A 25,036-nucleotide genomic window follows, 5' to 3' on the forward strand; every position below is an offset into this window, starting at 1 on the left:
TCGGATGCAGCACAGCTCAAACTTCCTCCTTTAGGTCCAGTGTGCCGCCGCTCCGCCGCCCCGTTCACATCTGCAGCTCCGACCCCGCGAGCGGGTCAGGGAGAAATGGAAGCTGCGCGCGAGGAATGAAGAATGTTCTCGACGCCCGTCACCGTCTGAGCCCAGAAGATCCCGTCCGAGTGCAGAGACAGCCCGTGTTTCCAAGTGACTGATTAAAACGAGGTAAGAGCGCTCTGCTAAGTTTTGCTTGTGTGTGTAAGGGGGGGTAAAAAAAGAGGAAGCTAAAGCGAACGACAGCTGAGTGGAAGATATAAAACAATAAGCGAAAATATTATTATTATATTTTAATACAATGGGCTGTTGATTTGAAGAACAGTTTTTTTCTTCTTTTTTTTTTTTTTTTTTTTTTGCTGAGAGGATGCTGGACTCCAAAAGAGGAACTCCAAGGTCCAGAAGTTGCTGCACACAAATGAGATGTAAACTTTTATGATCTGATAGGATAGGTGACAGCTATACGAGCAACTCCTGATGACTTCCCTACAATTATGAACTCAATAACGGGGAAGGGGGAACAGGTGAGGGGTATCAGTGAATTTACAGCCCTGGCTTTCTGCTCAGCTGCACGAGTCGGTTATTTTTAGACACAGACTAAACTAGAAACCACTCCAGTTTCAGTTCTGTGTTCTCACCGGCAGTCTTTATCCACTTTGCCCTCTGTACATTTTCAATTCAGTTCAGATGAAGAGGCCACGACTGTATGGGAAGCCTTTCTACGTAAATTACAAAGTCTACGTAAGTTACAGAGCCGCAGAAGTGCCGGAGTTACATCATGATTGTGTCTGAGGTGTTGCAGTAATGCAGATGGGGCTTTAAGCCGGGGTGTTTCCCCCAATGTCTTCAACAGAAAAGCAAAAAATGAATAAATAAAAAGTTCAAATGATGCAAATGACGCAGCCTAAACTGGTTTATGTTAAGCCAGATATTATAAAACCTTGTGTGATCAGTAGGATAGTGCAGAAATCACTATTTTCAAGTATTATATAAAACAGATTAGGCACAATGTGGGCTAATGAGCCAATATATGTTGAAGAGTTTGTGATTTTCTTTCCAGATTTATTATTTAATTCTCAGTGGTAGCTCCGCATTCAGACCCTGCCCTAAAAAGAAAAGCCTGAGATATTCTGCATCGCCACATACTTCCTATCTGAAAAGAAGAACCGGAGAAAGTAAAACATCTGCGTCAGCTGGACTGGATGTCTTGAGGCATGAGCTGGTTTCGCTCTTCTAAGTGTACCAAGGATTTTAAAATTGGCCATAAAGTACTCAAATATTTCCTCCTACGATTTTCCTGAGGTTTAAAGTGACTTTAATAAGATGCCGTAGAGCGTAGACTTTTCTCCTACCAAAGAGAGAAGTAAAACATAAGGTATTAACAAGCCTAAAACTCTAGTACAATATCGATTATTCAAGTTTCTCTCTTTTTTAAAACCTTTTTACGTATGAAAAGTTAGTTTTGGGTGATCATGAAGGGAAACGAAGCAGCCTGGTCTCAGTTCGACATGGGTCACTTTCCATTTCCAAGGCATTGTGAGGTTGACAACTTTTGTGCTTCATGGTTCTTTTAATGAGCTGCCAGAGAAAGCTCCAGGGTGATCAAAGTTTTTTGAGTCGGTGTTCTGCAGCATCACTGGTTCGCTGTGCACTGCAGGTCAGCTGACTGAAAGAAAGTTGCCTCACTTTCACCTCACTTACAAGAAACGTCATATTGTATGTTTGGAAATATTTCAAAAGCTTCGCATTGCATAGAATGTGAAGTTGTGCCAACCATTACTTGATGTTTGAAACTACACTTTCAGCAAGCTATAGGTTCAGTGAATCTGAGCAGAGGGCCCAATTAACTAGCTAACCGGCTAACGTAGCTTGTTATGCTTATCTATAAAGAGCAAAGAAACATTTGAAAACTACCAAACTACTAAATTTACCAGCAGATTTTTCTGTATTTCCAGTTACGTCTGTTTTTAAAAAACATAGGAAAATAATAGTAAATATACAATATAGGCAATATTATTGAAACTGTCATAATCCAGCCATCCATTGTCAATACGTACTTCTTCAGAGGCTACATGGGAGATGATAAATAACTGTAATACTCAATATGTATATAATATTAACGAATCTTATAGCAGCCAATGTTACCAGATTGGGAAATTGGGTTGGATTCCTCTTCTAAATCATAACCTAAATGCCACCTTTACAGAAGCATTTTATGGTTTACATAGTTTACGTCTTGGGACATAAAAATTCATCCAGCCTACTTTTGTAAATTCTCAAATGGCAAGGAGACATTTTCCATTCACTTCCTCCAAAAAAAAACTTCTGACGCTAGCGTTCTAAAAGAAGCATTCCAGGTCAGTGACTTTTAAGATAAACTCAAATAGATTATGTCATACATTATATATACTTTTTAATCTTTCTGATAAAATTAGAACGTTGTGGAGGAGGTTGGGGAGAACTCTTTCTCATACATATTTACACTTTTTTACTGTGCTGTCAGAAATTTATTTAGCTATTTCTATAAACAGGATTATTTTATATCATAGTGTATGTAAGATTTTAATTTCAACTAATTGTCTTATTTATATGCCCTGTGATGGGCTGCCAGCCTATCCAGGGTGTAGCCAGTCTCTCGCCCAGAGAGATAGGCACCGCGAGAGATAGCCCACAACCCTGGAAGAATAGGCTTGTACAGGCAATGGATGGATGGATAGTACTTAATTTCTTGATTACATTCAGTAAAAATAAAAATAAAATTATTGTTCTTGTAAATACTTTTAATTATTTATATATTCTTCTGGCAATATTGTGACACAACATGAGATGTTTTTTGGGTTTTTTTGAGAATCATCATATAAAACTACTTCTGTTGAAGATAAAAAGTTTTAAAAATAGGGCGTGCCGTGGTGACGTAGTGGTCAGCGCGACCCATATTTGGAGGCCTTGAGTCCTCGACGCGGCCGTCACGGGTTCGACTCCCAGACCCGACGATATTTGCCGCATGTCTTCCCCCCTCTCCTTCCCTATAATATATAATTATAATTGATATATTGACCATCAGGGCTGTACAAAAATGTGCTCCAGGCATTTTTGGTCCAGGTGGCCCACTATGATTGGTCAGACATGGTCTTTGCAAATAGTCTTCATAAATATGTGCAATGGCATCAATATAAACAAATAAAATAAAGATTAGGAGAGGTTGCTTAACGTTTATGAAATTAAAATAATGCAACTTCTTCAAACTCAAACTTAGAAAGTACATTTTTCCTAAACTACGGTAATTGTAAGAGATGGTATTGGACGTGCCAAAAATTATCCAATAAAATGGTTGTGAGGTCATTATCAAAAACAAAGACCTCAAGGAAAAATGCTCAGTTTGCCCGATAACCACTCCAGCCCTGTTTTCCCTGATCGCTTCATGAGACACGAGTTGCTGACTGAATAAAGTTATAGAGGCAGTACCAGCTGTTGACACTCTGGGGAGGTGAGAATGTGAGAAACCCCCATGAGATACAGAATCTGAGAAGGAAAAAAAGTCTCTTCCTGTTGATAAGAGACTAGCTAAAGAAGACTTCCTGGCTCGTTCAGCTGATGGCAGGTGATGTTGTTGTTGGTGCCTTAGGCAGTCCCGAGCAGGTACAAGCTGGCGCCTCATTACAGCTCCAAAACATGTCCATCTGGGCTGAACATCTCCTCTCAAAGCAGGACGCACGCATGAATTATTCCTATCAGCTGTCTCCTGAGAGAGTCTGTGCTTCAATGTCCTGCTGCAGCATCGCCGGTTGATGCTGCGGCAACCAGTGTGAAGGTGGGATGTCAAAGGTCAGTCCGGGAGATACTAGGACCTTCTTGTTATGACGAACTTGAACCTGTCATAAGGGCTTCAATTTGTCCTTGGATTTAACAACATTATTCTCACTAACTTCTTTCTTTTGCATTATCATGATTACCCCACCACAATCCAGGAGCTTCAAAGGGCCAATATTATGTATTTTTCAATCACATAGTGCCATTTGTAACAGAGTCAAGTAACTATGTTAACTTCAATTCTTATAAAAATGCTGTATACATCAAAGAACTTTTACTTCATAAATTAACACCTTGAATTTGGGCCTGTAACTCTTTAAAAAAAAACTGCTTTTTGTTAAACTCCACCTTCAGGCAGTCATCACATCACTCCTCTCTTAACCTTTTAGCAACATTGTTTGCACTGAAAAGTAGCTCATATAATGAGCTCAGCAGCTGTGCAGTTCCACCAGGTGATTGCTAATTGCTGCTGGCTAGTCTGAAGGGGCTGAGTTGAGGAGGAAGCTTGGAAACTGCAACTGAATGGTTTCCACTGGAGAGTAAAAGATTTCTCAAACATGCATGAAAGAATCAAAGCAACACTCCAGGTATGTTTTTAATGACGCAATAAAATTATAACATGATGTGAAGCTCAAAAAACTAAATTTTTTATACATAATACTGCCTTTTTAAATTAGTAGGAAGTGGGGGGCATCCAACCGACCAACTGCATGGTGCTTAAAGGTATAAGCTTTCCAAATATTGCATCCAAGAGTCCACTGCAATATACAAGATGCACACAAGAATGTTGCAATGATAGTGCTATATATTTTGCAACTATGTTGCAAAATTAATTAAACCACAAATGTTTGTGCTAAATGCATTACATTTTCTACAGTTTTGACAGGTTTATTAGTAACCAAAGCTGTTGTTAGACCAGGAGATCATTTGTGTGGTGCGGGTATTTAAATGAAAGAGCTCTAAGGCAGACCTTCATAGAAATATTATCCTTCGAGGAGGGGCATGTTACACTGTGACTAATGCTTAAAGCTGGGAAGGACCTACTTTTCTGTCGTCGTAGTTTTTGCAGAACAAACAGAACAGTGTTGGAAGAGTGCAAGACAAGGAAATGTTTCCAACAGAAATTTGTTTTCCGAAAACCTAAAAAGGAAATTGTCTGCTAATTTCACTTATTTTAATATTTGTGTATGTTTATAGCCTAGTTACAAACATATGAGGAAGTCTTTACCATAACACTCTAGACTTTGTTTTATACTGAGGTATAAAGATGCCCTTTCAGTTACTGTATATGTTCTGAAAATATAATATAACTTGTTAACGATCTGGCAGCAAAATAATTCTACACACCATGTTTTTGCAGCATTTTAGTTGATGAAAGGCTTGTGGTTCTTGCATTTAGACATCAAAATTTCCAAAACTGAAAAAAAAAAAAACTAATAGAACTCCTACTTAATTCTTTACGTTTATAGTCATGTTGGCTCCTCAAAGCGCTTTACACTACATACAGATGCACAACTGCCCTGGGCAACTTATCGATTGAAAGACTATTTTAGTCCTGGAGCTACAGCTCCTGGTCACTGAGCACAAGAATTAGCAATCCCACTGGTTTTCTGATGTGCAACAACACCATGCTGATCTTGAGTGTGGCGTCATTCCCACTTCTAGGTTACAACTTCTGAGGCAGAAAATAAAGAGATGCCATATTAGAAATTGATGCTAGCATTGCTGAAGCCGATGCCAGCATTGTTATAGCTGATGTTAGCATTTTGCGATGCTAATATGTTCATCTGCTTTATTCATCTCATGTTATGTTTTACAAACACCTACCTCTCCTCGACTATCAATTGAATTTTTTGTAGAAACCTATTTTTAGCAAATATTAAGATAAGTTATTTGTGTTTAATGTTAGTGGGTCTGTTAGCTTTAGCAGAGGATGATAGGAGTTCTGCTGTGACACAAACTGTTACGTTCTGTTAATGGTTGACAATGATTTCACTGGGGATTATTACATTTATTGGCATACAGTTATCAAATTAGGCAATGAAGCAACACCAGCCCCGTTATCTCTAGTTACATGTCATATGTGATTTAAATAGAGATGTACGGTGCTAGTTGAACCTTCTTGTGATCGGTATGTAAAGCCAAGCCAAACACGTCGATGAATAATTTAAGAATCCATCTTTGACACTTCAAAAATGTACAGAATTTGACTGCACCTATCCCATTAGGTCCATTAGATCTGTTCTTGAGAATGATGTAGCCTGCTGATTCATCCATTTAATATTTTCAGACTGAGGAATTCAGTAGAAAAAAAAGCAGAAGTGAATCTGCAAGCATTATCATGAGGAATTTTTTATAGGTTAATGTTTCACATCCACAATAAAGTGAAAGAAGACTGAAGTGGGAGTGGTAGTATTGCCTCCAGCAGTTTTTGTGAGTGCATACAACAAAAAACCATCTGTGTCATAGATGATGACTAACTTTTGTTACAGGAAGAGAACTTTTTTTTTTTTCTAGTATGTTTCTGATCCAGATTCTTTATAATCAGACCGTTTTTGTGCTGACAGTTTACGCAAACAAAAGAATACTTGGTAAGTTCTTTTGTAAATTATTCCCAAGTTCATTACTGGCTTTTCACTCAGAACTTCAAAAGACAACAGATGTTGTATTTTTCCATATTTCTTTATTTACCTGTAATTAGCTTAGAATAGCTGTGCAGTGTCAACTAGCTATTTTTTTTATATATAATTGCCAAGTTGGATTGTGCTACCTCTGGCACTTTTTAACGCCTGTTGTTATGTGTAACTGCAAGAAAAGGGAAAGTCAGTGCCATGGAGAGGCAAGAAACTTTCTGTAGTGCAGTCATGCCAACGTTGAGACCTTTAAACGGAAGAGAAGATCAAATATCTGACAAAATAGAGAGCAGAAAATATGAAGTTTAGTCAAATTCTTGGTATCTGGGAAACTTTTAAATGCACCGCACTGGGGCAAAACCTATCTCAGTTTGAGCAAATTTGAAAAGAATATTCAACATGACGGGGAAAATATTTTAGTACTTTACAGTAGTAAAATAGGTGATTGTGGGAAGTGAAACTACTTAGCTAGTAACAGAGTCATAAATAAGTAATAGTGTATTTACTGTAGCGGCATAAATTTTTACAGTCTTGTAATAATGCAGCCGACTCATTATGCTAAAGGTCAAGATTATAATTTTAGTACAAGAAGAATAACTCCAACTATGTGTAATAATTAAATATTTGACTTACAGATAAGTCAAAACTAAATGTACTTTCAGAAAGCATACTCAGGATGAAACATTCATTTTACATAAAAATGGCTTGACATTTGGTTGGAAAGCAACATCGCTGTGCTATGCCACAGAAATATTTAAAATTCAAAATCTAAATTCAAAGGTTCATATTTTCTGAAAATAAGCATTTTGAAGTTAATGTTGTGTTTATGCCTCAAAAACAATGAATAAAACAGTTTGTTTGGTGTTCCAGACGTCCTTACTGTATCTGTTGTATTCAGATTTTCTGTAAATGATCAAAATATCAAATTATCTGTGTTGTTTCTGTTCCATTCAAGCCAGTAACCTCTGAAACAACAGCTGGCGTTTGTGAGTGCTCCGTATATTGTTCACAATCTTTAATCAGTGTTTAGAAATGGTGCTGAATCAGGAGTTATATTTATAGTTTCATGTATGATTCATTACGTTTAAATCTCCAGAATAACCTTTTTTAAAATTCTTTTTTATTTTAGACAAAAATCTGTATAAACACAGGGATTCGAAATGAATGAAAAGACACAGTCGTCTGGAGTAGCGTGATGTCACTGTCTGTTTATTTAGAAATTATTGGTCACTATCTAGTTTAAGTTTGTCAGTGAGTTGCAGGTACAGCCACAGAATCTATAAACACCATGACAGACTCTGTTTTTAATATTGCCAGGTATAGGTGGCCTATTTAAAACCTGCATGAAACACCATGTCGGATTTCTGTTTGTAGCTCAGCTGTTACTGAGCAGAGAGATCAGCCATTTGGGATTGTGGATATTTCCAAGCATCACTAATAAATTAGGATGGTTATGTATTTTTCCAGGGATTGATTAAGTGAAATGTAAGATGTTTATTGGGACAGCTGGTTTTGTGAATGTAAAATAATTGTTTTATAAAACCAGTAAGCTGGATGCATCACCATCTCTCTGAAACCACTTATAGTAACCCTTATACCAGTAATATATAGTTTATTACTGGTTTGATCCTCTGTTTTACTCTATAAAGTCAGAATCATCCTATTCATTTCTGTATTTTATATATATTACATTTTATATGTTCCACTACCCAAAATAAACCACCATACCTCTGACAAATATCAGCCCAGTTTCTTCTATGGGGCTGATATATTAAAGAAATGACTGATATCAGCCGATACCGATGTTAGTGCCAATAAATCATGCATCTATGTCCAAAGTCAGATGCTTTTAAAGGACTGAATCTGATCAGTCGCCACAGTTCAATCCGCCACATTGAACTACTTAAAGAGGTTGTTTTTTGTTTTTTTTTGCTATTTCCTCTTTAAAAACAGGAAGATCAAGAATGAAACAAACTATTTAAAGCGATTATTACATTTTGTTTGGTTGTTGGTCTCCAGGAGTCCAGGCTCAGCACAGAGTATAACTTTTGGAGGATTTTTTGGGGGATTAAAATCTGTGTTTTCTGTGATGGAAACTGCCACGACCCACCCTGTTGCAGCACAAGAATATACAAAGAGAACTTCCAGTTCTCTACACAACCAGAATGAATAATATTATAAGGTTTATCATGTGCTGTCATGCTGAGATATTTTTGGATGTTATCGTTTGACCGGGTGATAGTCAAATAAGGCTGCGATGCAAAGAGGAACAGAGGAATACCTAGGACTAACTTTGTTAGGTTTTCTCCTGCTGAGTTTATGTTCCACTAAGAGATGAAGTTGATAACTTTTTTTGTCCGTTTGGTTTAAACAGACTAGAGTCTTGGCTGCGGCAGCATGAAAAGTGTCAGCCTGTCCTCATACACGTCAACGACCCCTGATTTCACTGACACAAAGTTTCACCAGCAGACTCCTGCTGACCTCCATCTTTACAAAAGTAACAGTATAACAGAGAGCCGTTTGTGGACATAAATGAGGGTTACAACTGTCACAGGGACTCAGAACATCCTCTTATTGGACGCTTTAAGAGGAACATGGCACAGAGAATACAGAAAAAGGAACGTTATTATGCTAAAACCACAAAGAAAACCTGACCGTAGCACTTCCTGGGTTTTTACGCTCAAACGCAACATTTTCCATTCCTCTCTGCAGCGTGTGAGTTTCTTATTTGCAGTTATTAATAGCGGTGAATAATTATAACAACACGGATATTTCGAAATTTTATTTTACTTGTTGACATTCCCTGCACTGCAAAACACACAAAAACGTACCAAGTATTTTTTTGTCTAGTTTGTAGGTCAAATATCTTGAAATAACACTTGGCTGACTTTCGAGTTACTTGTCAGCAACATAGAAGAGTTTGTTACTGATGTAGGAGCAAATTTTTGCACTTACAAGTGAATAAGTGAAAACAATCCCAAAATAATTAAAACAAGCCTCTATAAATTGCTAAAATGTTGCTTATAAGTTCGTTTAGTTTTATTTCAAGTGTGCTAAGATATTTGCACTAGAAACTAGACAAAAAATACTTGGTAAAGTTGTATCTTTTTGCAGCGTGGCACTAAACTCAGCACGACAGTAGTCGTGTTGTTGTAAGCAATCATATTAAAGCTGACTTCTCTAACACGGTGCAATAATCTGTGTGTGAGCGAGTGAACGGGGGATTGAACCCGCTGAATGACTCGCTTGTGTCCTCTCCATCTGTCCAGCCCTGGCATCTGGGTCCCATCAGACTCCTCCTTTGTTCTGGTTCCTGCTCAACCTCGTTTTGTTCATCAGCATATCCTGTTCAACTTAGTTTTATTGATCTGCATTCACATTTGCTTACATAAATACACAAATACATATGCAAAGCAGCAGATTCCGTGAATGCTAAAGGTCAGTGGGGTCACACGGAAACAAGCGCGGCAGTATTGAATATTGCCTTGCTAAAAAAAAATTTAAATCATGTGGAGTGTTGAAAATAAATCATAGATTGACTCAATTTAACTTGAGTGGTTTTTAAAACATCTTTTTAGTTCTGTGTTATGCTTTCTGTACTGAAGTCATTATTCAGGCTTAAAGTGGGATATTGTGTATTTTCCAAGCACATAATTCCATTTTATAGTACAGTTAAGTAACTCTGCTTCAGTTATGAAAATGCTACATGTATCTAAAACCACATAGATGGAATTTGACTTTACATCATAACCTTGTCTGACGCATTGAAATTGGCCTCTGTCCCTTCTATCCTATCCTATCCTTTCTGACACTCAGTCATCATCACAATGCTTCTCCATGATGCCGCTTACAACAGTTTTTAGAAGCTCAGTAGAGACGTGCACGTCCACCAGGTGTTTTCTAATTGCTGCTGCTGCTAGTCTGGAGGAGCTGCGTGGGTTGAGGGGAGCTCTGTGGCAGAAGCTAGGCTAGGGGCTGAAGCTACGAGGTGGAGCTTTGGGTAAATGGACAGCGCTTTATACCAGCAGGCGTACAATCTCCCATGGTTGCCACAGGAGATTCAAGGATGTCTTAAGGTTGTTGACATTTGAGTAGAATTTGCCTTAAAGATCCATACTTTCTATGTTGTCCTAAAAAGGCAATGATTTGTGTTACTTTAGTATGACATGGGATGTTGTGTGTATTCCAAGTACATAGTTCCATTTTATTTTTTACATTTACTGGATTTGTTTTGTATATATTTAGAATGACTTAAAAGTTTACCCAAGCACATACATTCTTTTCAGTGTAACTGATTTTTAGTGTTTTATGGAGTCATCTTTCTCCAGTAAATTATCGTCGTAGTAACTTATTGTCAAGACCTGTAGGGGTGCAGACATGGATTTAACTACAATATCTCAAAAGTCATAATGACTCTTACCACGCCAGCTCACTCTTGTCTTGTCAGACACCCTTCTCTGTTCAGTATTATTAGAATATTCAAAAGCCATTTTATAGCTGGAGTTGGTTTAACACCAACTATCAGTTAAAGAGTGTTCATCTTGCATCATGGAAACCTGTTTCGTAAAAAACAGGTTGGTGACAGAGCGTGGTAAAAAGTGTGGTCAGCAAAAAGAGCTAAGAGTCACGTTAGGTTTTACATTTTACAAAAGTTAAACCATCGGCAGTCAACAGAAGATGGCAGCTTTAACAGAAAACTCACAGTTCCTTGAAGTTCTTCAGTTTTATATCTGCGGGATCCACACTGAGGACACAAAGTCTCCACAGATTTAGATTCTTAACTTTTTATCATGTATTAATCTGACATTTTCTACTGTGTCACTTTGCTTCAATGATCTTAAAATTCCAGAGAAGGTTTTTATTTGCAATCTGAAACTCTAGATGTCTCCAGTTCCTACTTAAAGTCTCAAACAATTCCAACTCCATACAGATTTTGGGATGGCCTACACCATGACTTAAATAAATATACATTTTTTTTTCTTTTCTATTTAAAGAAGAGAAAAATCTTCTTTAAATAAAGTATTGTTAATGTACTTGCCAAGGTGGGTCTCCCCCCATGAACTACTTAAAATTTAAATTAAAAAGATTGTTGCACTGATAAAATATTAGAAGTTTTATTTTTTTATAAAGTTGTTTCAAAATATTCTTTTTTCTTTCTCACTAACATGTAAACCAAGTTATTTACATACAGTATCTCATCATGTATGGCGTACTTCCATTAGTTTCTAAGAACTGATGGTATCTTTCAGTACCTCAGCATTTTTCTCTTTTCATCAGAGGCCCCTTGATTTTGTGCTTTTGCTGACATCAGGAATAAAAACAAAAACACTTTGTCTTTTATAATTCTGATTTTTAAAAAAAAAAAACTGAAATCACTATAATGAGGCATTATGGACTTTTACTTTCAACTACTGTTAACCTGCAGTGTCAGGTCAGCAGCCTGCTTTGCTGAAGCTGCAAAACGTATTGCCTCCATAAACGTATCTTGTGACTTCCTTCTTTGTCCAGTATCCTCAACATGGCCGACGATTTTTTTTTTTTTATTACTATTCTTTTCATGTAAAATCGATGTCCTCACTGACTGCAAACATCAGTCAAATCAATGCATTTTACATGCAATTTAGAAGAGTCTAGATTCATATTAACTCCGCAGTTTTCATTTATGAGATTCTGAAGTTATTGATTAAAATAATTGTTGACATATTAACTGCAAATGTTGGAGTCAGAGGAACAGGAACTAGGAACAGGAACGAAGGTCTTAGCGAGAATCTCATCGTGTTCCTTGATGCACAAAAATGTTCAAACTGGCCCATTAGCCATTTCAATAAAAGTAAGATAAAAAAATATATATTTTGTTTTTATACTTGAACGTTTGTTATTTCAGTTGTGACCTGCCTGTTCTTTTGAACGCCCCATTGAACCGCAGCGAAGCTTTGACAGTTTCTACTCAGCTCTAACGCATTCTGTCGTCCTGCAGACAGCATCATGGGCTGTGTGGGCTCAAAGAAGGAGCAGAAGTTCCCCAGCAAAGACTCGGATAACAGCGACCAGCAGAACAGAGCTCAGGTACACTATGTCAGAGACCCCACCTCTGGAAGCAAATCTGCCGTAAGTTGGACCTGAAAAAAAACATACTGATTTAGACATTTAACAGCTACAAACTCACTGAACGATTTCCATTCACTGCGGTTCTGATCCTCATTAGAGAGTGTCGACTTTTACAAATATGTCAGACTTTGAACCCACAGCTGAGCTAACGCATCATAATGTAAAATGAACGTTCTATGGAAAAATATGAATCGGGTGGCCTGGGGGCAATTAGTTGAAGCGGTTTCAAAGATTTTTTAGGGGAAGGTTTTTATCAACAAATTGAAATCCTAAAAATGAAGATACAGTACAGTTTTTTTTCTTCTTTTATTAACCCATGTGTTGTGCTGTACTTTAATTTAAACATAGAGTAAATAGAACACAAGCACTGTGCTTCTTTTTTACTCCAACAAAGACTGGCGCCACCTATCCATTAAACTTGCCTAAATACTCCAAGCATTTGAAGACAGAATGAGCCATATTCCATTTACTGATGCTCAACAAAATGATTTCACTGCTGAACCAAATTAGGAAATAATTAAACCCCCCAAAATTAGGAAACGATAGGCCTTTATTTAACAAGACATGTGAGCAAAATTATGCATTATGTGATTTAGACATTCTTTTTCTTCAATAATCAGACCACTTTGCTCCTTTCATTAAAGTATTGCACGCTTAGTTTATTGTAGGTAACCAAAACTCCACATCAATCACCCTTTGCATCCTTTTTTAACCTCTAGTGTAAGGGAACTGTCTTTTACTGTGGAGAATGTAGATTTTTATTTTTATTTTTTTTTTAGATTTGGATTTACTGGTTTACTAGTAAAGCCAAGCAAAAAGTATCCCACGAAACTAAAAGTGCCACATGAAATTACAGAAGTGTGATAAAATTTTCTCATTTTAATTGTACGGTGTATATTACGAGTCACCCAAAACATGGCAATCCTATTCTTGAATAGGACATATTTAGCATTTTGTAAAATGATTTGTTGATGGGTTTTTAAATAAATAAAAAAAAAAAACATTCATTGTGTTTTTGTTTTCGAGCAGATGCAAAATACGGTATAAATTGTGCACTTAAATGCAGCATGTACAACAGCTGTAAAAGGTATGTTGTAAATTTGTGACATTAGGCACAACTGAACAAATTGTGATTACATAAATATTTCAGCTTAAGCATGTACAGTATACTGTTTTAATGATTCTACTAATTCCAAGCAATGATTTCTTTGCAGTCTATTCTGTCAGCAGACTCCCTCAAACAGAACAAATCTTAATCAAGCAACCAAAGTTCTGAGAAATAGTATTAGCTATTTACCAAGACCATTAGGATAAAAATGATAATGGTTTTCATTAGGGTTACAAATTCAGACAGATTTCTATTACAATGAAAATCTGCCGTGCTTCGAAGGAAAATAGAGAAATTTTGGAGTAAGTTGCAAACGTTTTGTACAATACTCTGTTCTAAAGGACAGTTTAAGTGCACATCCATGTTTTAGAAGTAAAAAAAAACAACTACAGAAGCTTAATGGGCTTCTAAAAAAATGAGGAAGTGTAATGATAAAAAGGCAGAAATAGGCAAACTTGGTTCAGAGAAGATAAGGATGCAGTTCCACAATTTTCAGCAAAGAATGGATGGGAAGTAGCTTTCCTTTGTTGTCATTTGCAGAAAAGACACTGTGTGGACGCAGACTCAACATGTCCGCGTGACCTGCTGTAAGTTTGCATGCCGGTTAGACTTTGATCTGTGGCAGGGTTAAAGTTGCAGCGTTACTGCGAGTGTGGTTCCTCTGGCTACTGCTTCCTGTGTGTTGCCTGTAAGATCTCTTTCGCCCTCAACGAAGAAAGAGGAAGTGAGAGAAGCAGAACCAGAGCGTTCAGCTACGCCATGCGTAGCGACAAGTGTTAAGCCATACTTTTTCATGCTGTGATAACTCTTAACGTCTAAACTAAACTTCGTCAACACATTGGGTGATTGGGTCTAAAATGCCCCTATGGGTTTTAAACAGATGACCTTGCTCTACTTTAAAATCTATGTGAAAACCAAACTCTGACATAAAAAGCAACATCTAACCTGAAAAACAACAATATAGCTACAATTGATGCAGAATTAGTTGATAGGCTGACCTTACAAATGTTATTTTGAACGGATGAGGAAAAAAGGCAGTGACATCTATCAGTGTGGAAAAGATTTTGGCACATGGTCGCAAAACTACCCAGAAGATACAGCACCACAGGCCTCAGCTGCCACAGTTAAGGTCAGTGTTAATGACAATTAGAAAGAGTCTGGGCAAAAATAGCATCCATGAGGGATTTTACAAGTCAAAAGCCTTAGCTGACCAAAAATAACACAACGACCTGCCTCAATTTAGCCAAAAAAAGCATGTCAGAAAGTTCACCTCTGAATAGCAAAAAAGAAAAGAAAAAACTGCTTCATACTGGCCTAGTTAATGTCTGCATGAGATGCTGAGGCATGACTTTTTAAACATGTCATTCATTCTAAAACAGTCCTCCGCTTTGACTAATCTAAAAATGCTTCTCCAAAGAAGAGTGGTCCATATTCCACCACAAAAGTTTTACCACTAATCACAAACACTTAGAGGCAGTTGGTGTTGTTGAGTGTGGCACGACCAGTTATTACGCCTGTCCTGTACCTTTTTGAAAATAATCTACTAGAAATGTGACTCCTAACATTAGTCTTGTTGATTATGCATTGTTGTTGGTAACCACACTAATTCTGATGATCAAAACGTATTTTGCTTTTTTTTTTTTTTTATGTATTTTACTTTCATTTGAATGCATGGAAATTAAAATGAGTGCAGCATTCATGCGTGACTGTGTGTCTCTCTCTCTCTCTCCACAGGCCAAACAGCCTACTAATGCAACCTCTTCAGATGGTGAGTTTACTTACTGGGTATTGTTGACGTTGCATGAGTATCTTGAGCTGCCTCTGCTTAATCTCAAAGTAGAGAAAAGGATGAGTTAGGAACTACGGTAATATTAGATTCAAAATGGCCGTCAACAAAAGTCCTTTTTTTAGACTGATATGGGTGAGTGGTTTTTGAAAGCAGTAAAACCTTGTCTCTGAGCTCGAAAGAGGAAGAAGAGTCAGTGTGTTGGTGCTGAGCAATAACCTCTCTCACTGTCTCACCATGCAGACCTAAACACAGAAAAAGATCAGCCTGCTGCTGCCATTATTACCATGCGTACAAGGAAGTTAGTCATAGAGCGAAAATATGGGGAAGTCTATTGTAGAGATCAAGCTGAGGTGTGCCTGCAATTATTATGCACTGATAATTATATAACAGCAATGTACTTGACAGCATTTTTATTTTGGTCCAACTTATTGAACTGAAAAACAATACTGGACTCAACGTGTCAAAATGAAATGTCTATTTCTAAAACACAACACCATGCTTTGTGGTTTACTGATTTCTATTGCAGCTGCTCTTACTGAAAATTAGCTAAGCCAGTGCTAACAGAGCTAGCTGTTAGCATGCATGTTTTCTGTAGATTTAGTCCTCCCTGAAAGACTACCTAGTCTAACTACGGTAATATGTGGAAGATAATTTGAGCCCTCATCTTCCTCCATTCTATTGCTTTTAGATAGAACAAATATATAGTCTTTATAATCTGTGCTAACCAATATTGTAATACATAAATTTAGGATAGAAGACCTGATAATTTTGTCTAACAGTTACGTTCAGTCAGTGATTCGTTTCTGGAATAATGGTGGAAGAGGCAGAAATTAATACAAAAATATAAAAAAGAAATCTCACAACTGACATGGTTTTGTCATTTCATGATTTAATTTATTAGTGTATTTTCTCCTGTCTTCTCCCTGCATTTTTCCAACCCGTTTATGTCTTCAAGCTAATTTTAATGCAAATAGCTTAGAAAAATAAACTCATGACACCTTGTGATCTTTTAATTATTTATCTTTCTACGTAAAAATGTACAGTTAGTACAGAGCAGTTGAGGCCATATTAAATGGTTAATTAATTTTAGGTCATTTTCGTATTATTGAAAGTTAAGCTAGCTGCTAACTTGTGGCTAGCTTAACCGTAAGCTAGCCACAGAAGATTAATTTTGAGGAAATTAATCTTCTCAGGTTAATGCCCAGCACTCCCTCCACCGACCGTCTCTGACAGAAGGGCTACTGGTTAACATGTTCTTTGATGATTAGTCGTCATTCTTATTTGACCAACATGCCATCTTATTCGTGGTAATGCAACTGGGGGTTTAATTATGTTAGCAACGTCTGGCAAAAGAGTGACAGCTGCAACTAATTTGTTAGATTTGCTTTGCTATGTCTACTCCTTGTTGCACTGATCACGCCGCATCATCTCATCGAAGGCTCGATGACATGATTTCTTTGGCCTTAGACAAAAATCATTGGATTTGGGGAAACAAGAAGAATGTGGTTAAAGAATCTAAGCTTAGGATGACCCCCGAAAGCCCTGAAAGTGCGATCTTTTCACATGTGCTGGAGCTACAAGTTCTCCAAGCAAAAGTAAATATCTATGTAAATGTCTGGAAAGTGGACATAACATCCTTGTTGTGTTTTATTGGCATAGGTGAGAGTGTCGCCATTGCACTGTTCGACTATGAGGCGATTCATGAAGGAGACCTTGGCTTCAAGAAGGGAGATAAACTCAGAATTTTGGAGGAGTAAGTAGCTTTGGGACTTACTCATAATGTCATGATCCTAAGACCAATAAAGCTAAACTTGTAACCAGAATCCAGAAATAAATAACTAGATCTGGAATGCTTTTGGAATTTAGAGTGGATAGATATCACCAAGTCAGGACATGCTGATGGACTCGTACCAAAGAAGACTGAATGCTGAAAGTGGACCAAAAATGTCTTTAGTTTTTGGCATTAGTTTAAGGATAAGTACTCTGGGTGGGCGATATGGACTTAGAGTATTACTGCAATATGTTGTGGTGCTATTGTGATAACAGTAAAACACTATTTATTAATGTGAATTAAACTGCACATAGTAACTGCATTTAATGAAAATTTCCAATTTACATAGACAATGTTTGTCTTTGAATAAACATTGGAGAACACTGCAAAAAAAATAACATATCTGTAAATACTGCCCATTTTTTTATATTAATTAAAATTTATTGGGAGAACATTCCTTACATTTTTTTAATACATTTTTCACAATAAATCATAAACAATACAATAAATGCCCACCCTAATGAACACAGGGTATAGTAGCTTTTTTGTTTAAGTTTACAATAACAGATTTGTTTGTTTTTCAGTTGTGCAGGATTAATCGTACCTTTTTAAATAAGTGCATTTTTTTTACATCACAAGAACCTGTCCTTTTAACAGTACTGTGTCAGGTGTTGACAACCATCTACACTTCAACCTTTGAAGTATCTGAAAGAGCCTGGTGCTGTGTCAAGGCAAAGTTACCCTACTAGGTGTCAGAAATGGTTTCACTTGCAATTTATTTTTTTGATTAATAGTTTTGTTTGTTGTGCCTCTCTTGCTGTCCCTTTCACATTTTAGGTCAGGCGAGTGGTGGAGAGCTATGTCCATCAGCACAGGCCAGGAAGGCTACATTCCCAGCAACTATGTAGCCATAGATTCTCTGGAGACAGAGGAGTTAGTGCACACTCTTGAGCTTTAATTATTGTGTGGCCTTTGTTTAGATTTAATCACTGAGCCTTTCCCCTCTTGTTCAGTTGGTTCTTTAAGGGTGTTAGCAGAAAGGACGCCGAGAGGCAGCTCCTGGCTCCAGGGAATCGAATCGGATCCTACATGATCCGAGACAGTGAGACTACCAAGGGTAAGACGAACTGCAAAAGTAAATGCATAAAGGATGTACACACCGACACCCTTTAAAAGATTGGTAAAAGATTTCACATGGATTTACTGATCAAAAGGGGTCTGTATGTTTAAGCAATTCCACGGTTTAATTTAAATATTTGAATTCCACTTGCCATTTTTAAAATCACCGCTTTGGATCAGATGTGAACTGCTGTTTTATTTGTTTTTACAACAGGTAGCTACTCTCTGTCCGTCAGGGATCAAGACCCCAAGGCTGTTGACACAGTTAAACATTATAAAATTCGAACTCTGGACAACGGAGGATTTTACATCTCACCACGCATCACCTTCGGCACTCTGCAAGAGCTGGTCAGCCATTATAAGAGTGAGTTCTGACCGCCAGAGCAGATTTTCTCCACAGTTCTGATGTAGCATATTGTATGTTGCTAGATGTCAAACAGTCAAACCTGTGCTTATTTAGTTGCGAGCAACCTTTTTTAATCTTTTGTCCCCGCCCCCAACAGGAACCATTAATATCGTGGTAATGTGTGGCTCCCTCTGCTGGCCAAATCTTATAACTGGTCCTCAATCAACTGGTCCTTTTATACATGAATGTTTATTTACATATTTGTTGAAACTGTCACTATGTTGTGACAGTATTGTTTGAGACAAATAATCTGTGAAAAAATGTAGCACCTCTTTTTTCTCCCAGAGCTCTCAGTGCTAACTGGAAACAACCAATCACAGCCAAGAGGAGGGCCTTTGAGCTGTAAATCACCCTCCACACCCTTTTTACATATTATGTCTTACATCACTGTGACCACATGGTGATAGTTTTAACAAATACATTAAAAAACATTACGGTTTTTTAAAAATATTTAAATCAAAGTTATACACTGCAGCTTTAAAGGAGTAATTCGATAGGTTCCAATTACCTATAGCATCAACAATTTTCCTAATCATAAAAAGCTGCATAACACCTGAAACTGCTAAATATAATATTTGTTGTTTTCAGAACAGGGAGATGGCCTCTGCCAAACTCTGACCAGCCCATGTTTGAGCCCCAAACCTGAAAAGCCTTGGGAAAAGGACGCCTGGGAAATCCCAAGATCTTCACTTAAGTTAGACAAGAGACTTGGTGCAGGACAGTTTGGAGAAGTTTGGATGGGTGAGACAGATCTGTACCACTGTAAAACACAATCAGTAACATATTTTTTGTTACCAAAGTTGTAATTAATTGTTATGGTTGTATATATATATATTTTTTTTTCTTCTTCATTGAAGCTACCTACAATAAGCACACCAAGGTAGCTGTGAAGACCATGAAGCCAGGCAGTATGTCAGTGGAGGCTTTCTTGATGGAAGCTAACCTGATGAAGAGTCTACAGCACGACAAACTGGTTCGACTCAACGCTGTGGTCACCAAAGAAGAGCCCATCTATATCATAACTGAGTATATGGAAAAAGGTGCAACTTCATGTTCACTTGATTCTTGCAAACGTTTTACACAATAATGTCTTATTTCTCTAAAAACTGTTGCAGAACTCTTCTTCAGTCAAGATTAATTAGTCCCAGAGGATAAAGCGAATTGGTTGTCAGTCAATTGGACTTCTACAATTTTCAAACGGCAGCAGTTTCAAAAGTGTCACAACGGTTTACATGGAGGCTGTTTATTGAATCTTCAAATCATTGTCATGTTTGAATTGGACACTTTGTTGAAAACATATTGTCAGTGCTTCCTCTGACTGGTAGAGAAAACAACTAGCTTTGAATCGTCCTCTCTCAGTAACAGTGTCAGCATGAAAGTAGGAAACAGCTAAAATTCATACAAAAAATGTTCCAAGCTCTTACGCAGAAAAAGAAAATCCAAACTGTCGTATAGGAATGGATCTATTTTCTGTTCCTTTAAGAGTTTATTACACTTAAACTAGAAGATTTAAACACAAATTGCTTATCTAAAATACTGTCTGAAATTCATGTGTTTATAAATGTTATTATATATATTTTTTTATATTCAGTCAATGTGCATTTAATGTTAATTTTAATAAGTATGATTATGTCTTCTTACAGGCAGTTTGTTGGACTTCTTAAAGAGTGACGAAGGCAACCGTGTCCAGCTTCCCAAGCTTATTGACTTTTCTGCCCAGGTTTGAATTGTTTGATGTTATTCATCAAAAATAAAAAAACGTTTCTAACTAAAACAACAGCTGCAAAGTGCCGTGTGTATAATGCTAATCACATTTGACACTTGAGGTAAAGATGTGTAAAAGGCCTTAAAATAAATCCATCTTTCATTAGCACAATTACTAACTAGTAGCACACATGCTGATTATATAGTATGTGAGAGGTTGGATGCTAGTAAAGTGAAAGTTATTAAGTGTAAAAAAAAAAAAAACCATCTTTCACTAGTCCAGTGTTTGACTGTTAGTGCTGCCTCGTCAGTTTCCTACTGTAGCACAGATGGATAGCAATGTCTGTCTAAAACTACCGTCATGTTTACAAAGCAAAAACTATCGCTTGTTGTGTTAATGTTAAATATTATCGTCGTTCAACATTCTTTGAGTGACTGGACTGACGTGGAAGCTTAGGAGTTATACTTAGTTTGGCAATGGAGCAATTTATATACACGACGAAACCACAAAAATATCACTTCCTTCATCAGAATATACTACCTGTGTAAAATTAAAAGCTATCGCAGATGCACTGATCCTCTTATTAGAATATTCTACCTTTTTTTTAAAATATATATTTTAAATATATTTTAAATAAATTGTAAGAAAGAAACCGTATCAGACGGGGAAACACTGTTTTATTGGAATTCAATTAAACACAGACATGTACAAATACAGATCAAAAAAACAAAAGAAAGTGTGCATTAATACGTTGTATGATAGTCTAGAAGAAAGGCTGCTTTTTTACCAGGTTAATCAATAATGCTTTCATCTGTAACCTTGGGGGGGAGGTACTAATAAAAGCTTTTACAGGTCAGTTCTGTTAAATAATCTGTTACTTTACATTGCTTGTTTCTAGATTGCAGAAGGTATGGCATACATTGAACAGAAGAACTACATCCACAGAGACTTGAGAGCTGCCAACATCCTGGTCAATAAGTCCTTAGTGTGCAAAATTGCTGACTTTGGCCTTGCTCGTATCATTGAGGACAATGAATACACAGCCAGAGAAGGTAAATCTCATCCCTTTACATGCCACAGAAGAATTCATCTCATGCCTCCTTGTCATGTTAATGACATCACTGCAAAAACATAAAATCTTAGCAAGTACTTTTGGCTTATTGTCTAGTGTACATATTTTAGTAAACTTGAAATAAGACTGAAAAATATACACGCTTGTTTTAGGTCAATAATTCCTTAACTTCTATGAAAAAGTACCAGTTCTACTGGCAGATTGTTTTTCACTTGTAATAAGACTCTTCCCATCGGCTTCTCTCTCAGATTATTTTACCAGTGAAATAATCTGCCAGTGAAACTGGCACTTTTTTAAAATTAATATTAAGGAATTCCTGATCTAAGACAGGCTTCTATGTCTTGCAGAAACGTTTCTTGTTAGAAGTTAAAAGTTTCTCTTATTTCAAGTGCATTAAGATATTTGCACTACAAACTAGACCAAAAATACTTGGTGAGATTTAATATTTTTGCAGTGCTGCTGTATGCTGAATGGCTTACTTAAACAGAAATATTTTTGACAAGGACATTTTTTAACATTTTTTCTAGGACTTAGAATGTCTGACTGACCAAACTAGTTCTACAGACTTACTGTTTTATTGTTCTTCCTTAACCAGGAGCTAAGTTCCCAATCAAATGGACCGCCCCTGAAGCCATCAACTATGGTTCCTTCACAATAAAATCCGACGTCTGGTCCTTCGGAATTTTGTTGACTGAGATTATCAGTTACGGACGCACCCCTTATCCAGGTGACAACACCGCATATTATCCTTTCAAAACGAGCAACAAGTCATGTTACGGTATTTAGGAAAATCTTTTGGAACATTGCTGGTGTGATAAAGGTTGTAAGCAATTTCTTATTTTCCAGGAATGACTAATCCAGAGGTAATCCGTTCTCTGGAGAAAGGTTACCGAATGCAGCGCCTTGACAGCTGTCCCACTGAACTTTATGATATCATGCTGGTGTGCTGGAAGAACAAGCCAGAGGACCGTCCCACCTTCGACTACCTGCAGAGTGTCCTGGAAGATTTCTACACAGCCACAGAGAGCCAGTACCAGCAGCAGCCATGAGACATGATTCATTAATATGAATCCTCAGTTTGTGTCTGCAGTAGTGCAGTTCAGGCCACAAACCCTGTTAGTTTAGCTCTCTGTCTCTTATTTACACACACGGCACAGCAATAGTAGGGACTGTACAGAAATTATTAGCAGACAATTACTTTTCCTTTTGAAAGATAGGTCTTTACACGTTTGCTATTTAATAAAAAGCTCCCTGTTTTAAAAGAGAAAGAGCTACAGGATTGGAAAGATGTAGCAAACACATGAGTTTCTAAAAGTGAATCTCCATTTGTGTCCACTACAGAGAGCCCACAAAGACTCGCTGCCTAAAAAAAAATTAGATGCTATTTTTTATACTTGCTTTATGTAAATTGAGAGTCGCAACAATTCCACAGCACTAAAACTCCAACTCAAAAGGTGGTGTCAAAGAAGTTACAAAAAAAGATTGGAAGTACATCCTATATGTCAGAGACAGAAACAGACATTTGTTGTTTTTCTCTCACAATATAATCTATTTTTTTCTTACGTCTGCTGTTTATTGAATAAATAGTTTATTACTCAAGGCCGCTCAAACTGCATAAAGCTTTGTCGATAGATTAGTGCGTTAGCTCCACCTTGTGGTCTGGAGTTTGATAGAGCCTAAAAGGTTTGTCACATACAGGCAGCAGTCTTAAAAACAAGAGCGTAGCACATTAAATGTTAATATTCCCAGAGCCGCATCAGCTTACTTGAACTGAATCAGTTTTGGCCTCTGACATGAAGAGTAGCACTTCAACGAACATTTTTATCTAATTTATTTACGTAGATACATTAAATACAGACCAAAATTCAAACCAAAAGGCGTTTCATTCGTGCCATTGTTTTGATGTAATTATCGCTAATGGTAACTTGTTCTGTATTGGTACGTTTTTATATTCCTGCTGTAATTTTTATACAGTCCCTAACTTTTTAAAACATGACAAACTTCATCAGCAGATATTTTCTGTGCTAACTCAGGATTACAGAAAAGGAATTTACAATGTGAAAAAAATAGGCCTGATTATGGTAGCAATTTTCTCTCTGCACATGTTTTTACATTATTTGTGGCTTATTTTAGCATTCCTCATTCACAGTGCCTTTGACAGTGGCTCTTTAATCCACATTCAATCAGCAATATATTCCATATGATTTGTATATACAGAAAAGGTAGCACTCAGTCTTACATTTATTCTGCTTGTTAATTCTTACATATGTGTTCTTTATGACTTAACTTATTTAAAAAAAGCAGTTCATACTTTTCTCAGTAATATTTTCTTTAAAAATACATCTTTTATAAGCTTGTATGCTTGTTTTAGCAAAGAGCAATGACTGATACTTACTAATGCATTTTTACCGTGCTGGGAGTTGAATGTAAATTGCACATAAACATTCAGGACCAAAATCCTGAACAAGTGAGCTTTTAAGATTTTAATATTTCATGCTGTGGTAAACATGGCATCTATTTTGAAAGACATCTACTTAACAGTGTATCAAAAACGTTTTTTTTTAAGTGTAGAGCCATCTAAGAATGAAGCACAGCATTGCTCAGAACTGTATATAATCATCTAGTTAAGACTGGTTTTTTTCCTCTGTTTTTCAATGTGAATCTCTTGGCAGTTTGTGAATGCTTAAGTGCAACTGTTATGACAACGGTTAAATAAAAAGATTTAAAGATGGCAGTAATGAGTCTTCATGGAACAGCAAAGAGATCTTTTCAACATAACTTTTATGTTCTTCTACCTTTTTATTAATTATTATTTAACTTATGTATTATACTTCAATGTATTTAATGTTTTTACTGTTTAATGTAATCCACACTGCGTAAAAACTACATAAAATATAGTCGTACTCTAATATTTGGTTAAATGCCCTGTACAAAGTGGCTGTTGGACCACAAGATTTCTCAACAGCATTGGAAAGATGGGAGGCGCTTAAGAACTAGAAAATAAAACATATCAATCTATATATTTGTTATACCCTGAACAAGTTTGCTACTACATGTATGCATGTACAATAGAGCAAGTTTTCACTACTTACTGGTGAGTATTTGGAGACGAGGTTACCTGCGCTCTGCTGAAAAAGAAAATGAAAAATCTGATTATTTGTTTCTGATGGATAATGATATACAGATCTTTCAAAAGACTATATATATATATATATATATATATATATATATATATATATAAACTGGAATAAAACTGTTTCCATTTAACCATTTTGTCATGTTGGCACTATGTAGCTCATACAACATATTGTGCTGGTCCGCTACCCACCCTGTCATATATATATATATATAACAATTTTGAATGATAAAAATTATGCATTTGAATTTAAACCTATTAATGGCTGCACATTATTATTACATCCAGTCAATTTAAACTCAAATTAAACTTAAATCTGCTTGTGGTA

At 36.7% G+C, this 25,036-nt stretch overlaps 1 protein-coding gene across 2 annotated transcripts; it reads left to right on the plus strand.

Annotated features, from left to right (window-relative positions):
- The first annotated feature begins 36 nt into the window (after positions 1-36).
- Positions 37-24,306, plus strand: hck (HCK proto-oncogene, Src family tyrosine kinase). Of its 2 annotated transcripts, none has more exons than XM_028019250.1 (13): positions 37-222; positions 12,472-12,560; positions 15,445-15,478; positions 17,159-17,252; positions 18,108-18,203; positions 18,284-18,387; positions 18,604-18,753; positions 19,384-19,536; positions 19,653-19,835; positions 20,439-20,515; positions 21,399-21,552; positions 22,168-22,299; positions 22,419-24,306. In XM_028019250.1, exons 2-13 carry the CDS (start codon positions 12,480-12,482, stop codon positions 22,619-22,621), a joined length of 1,461 nt encoding a protein of 486 aa, XP_027875051.1. In that variant the 5' UTR covers positions 37-222; positions 12,472-12,479; the 3' UTR covers positions 22,622-24,306. The 2 variants fall into 2 exon arrangements, with proteins under 2 accessions (XP_027875051.1, XP_027875044.1); XM_028019243.1 differs by having other exon boundaries at positions 38-222; positions 12,472-12,602.
- The last annotated feature ends 730 nt before the right edge of the window (positions 24,307-25,036 follow it).

Source organism: Xiphophorus couchianus, chromosome 1, assembly GCF_001444195.1.
Source record: "Xiphophorus couchianus chromosome 1, X_couchianus-1.0, whole genome shotgun sequence".
Classification (NCBI taxonomy): Eukaryota; Metazoa; Chordata; class Actinopteri; order Cyprinodontiformes; family Poeciliidae; genus Xiphophorus; species Xiphophorus couchianus.

Excerpts from the sequence above, each read along its gene's own strand:
- hck (XM_028019243.1), top strand. The coding sequence starts at position 12,480 with ATGGGCTGTGTGGGCTCAAAGAAGGAGCAGAAGTTCCCCAGCAAAGAC. Across the intron at positions 15,479-17,158 it reads TAATGCAACCTCTTCAGATG|GTGAGAGTGTCGCCATTGCA; the intron begins GTGAGTTTACTT and ends TTATTGGCATAG. Across the intron at positions 18,204-18,283 it reads GATTCTCTGGAGACAGAGGA|TTGGTTCTTTAAGGGTGTTA; the intron begins GTTAGTGCACAC and ends CCTCTTGTTCAG.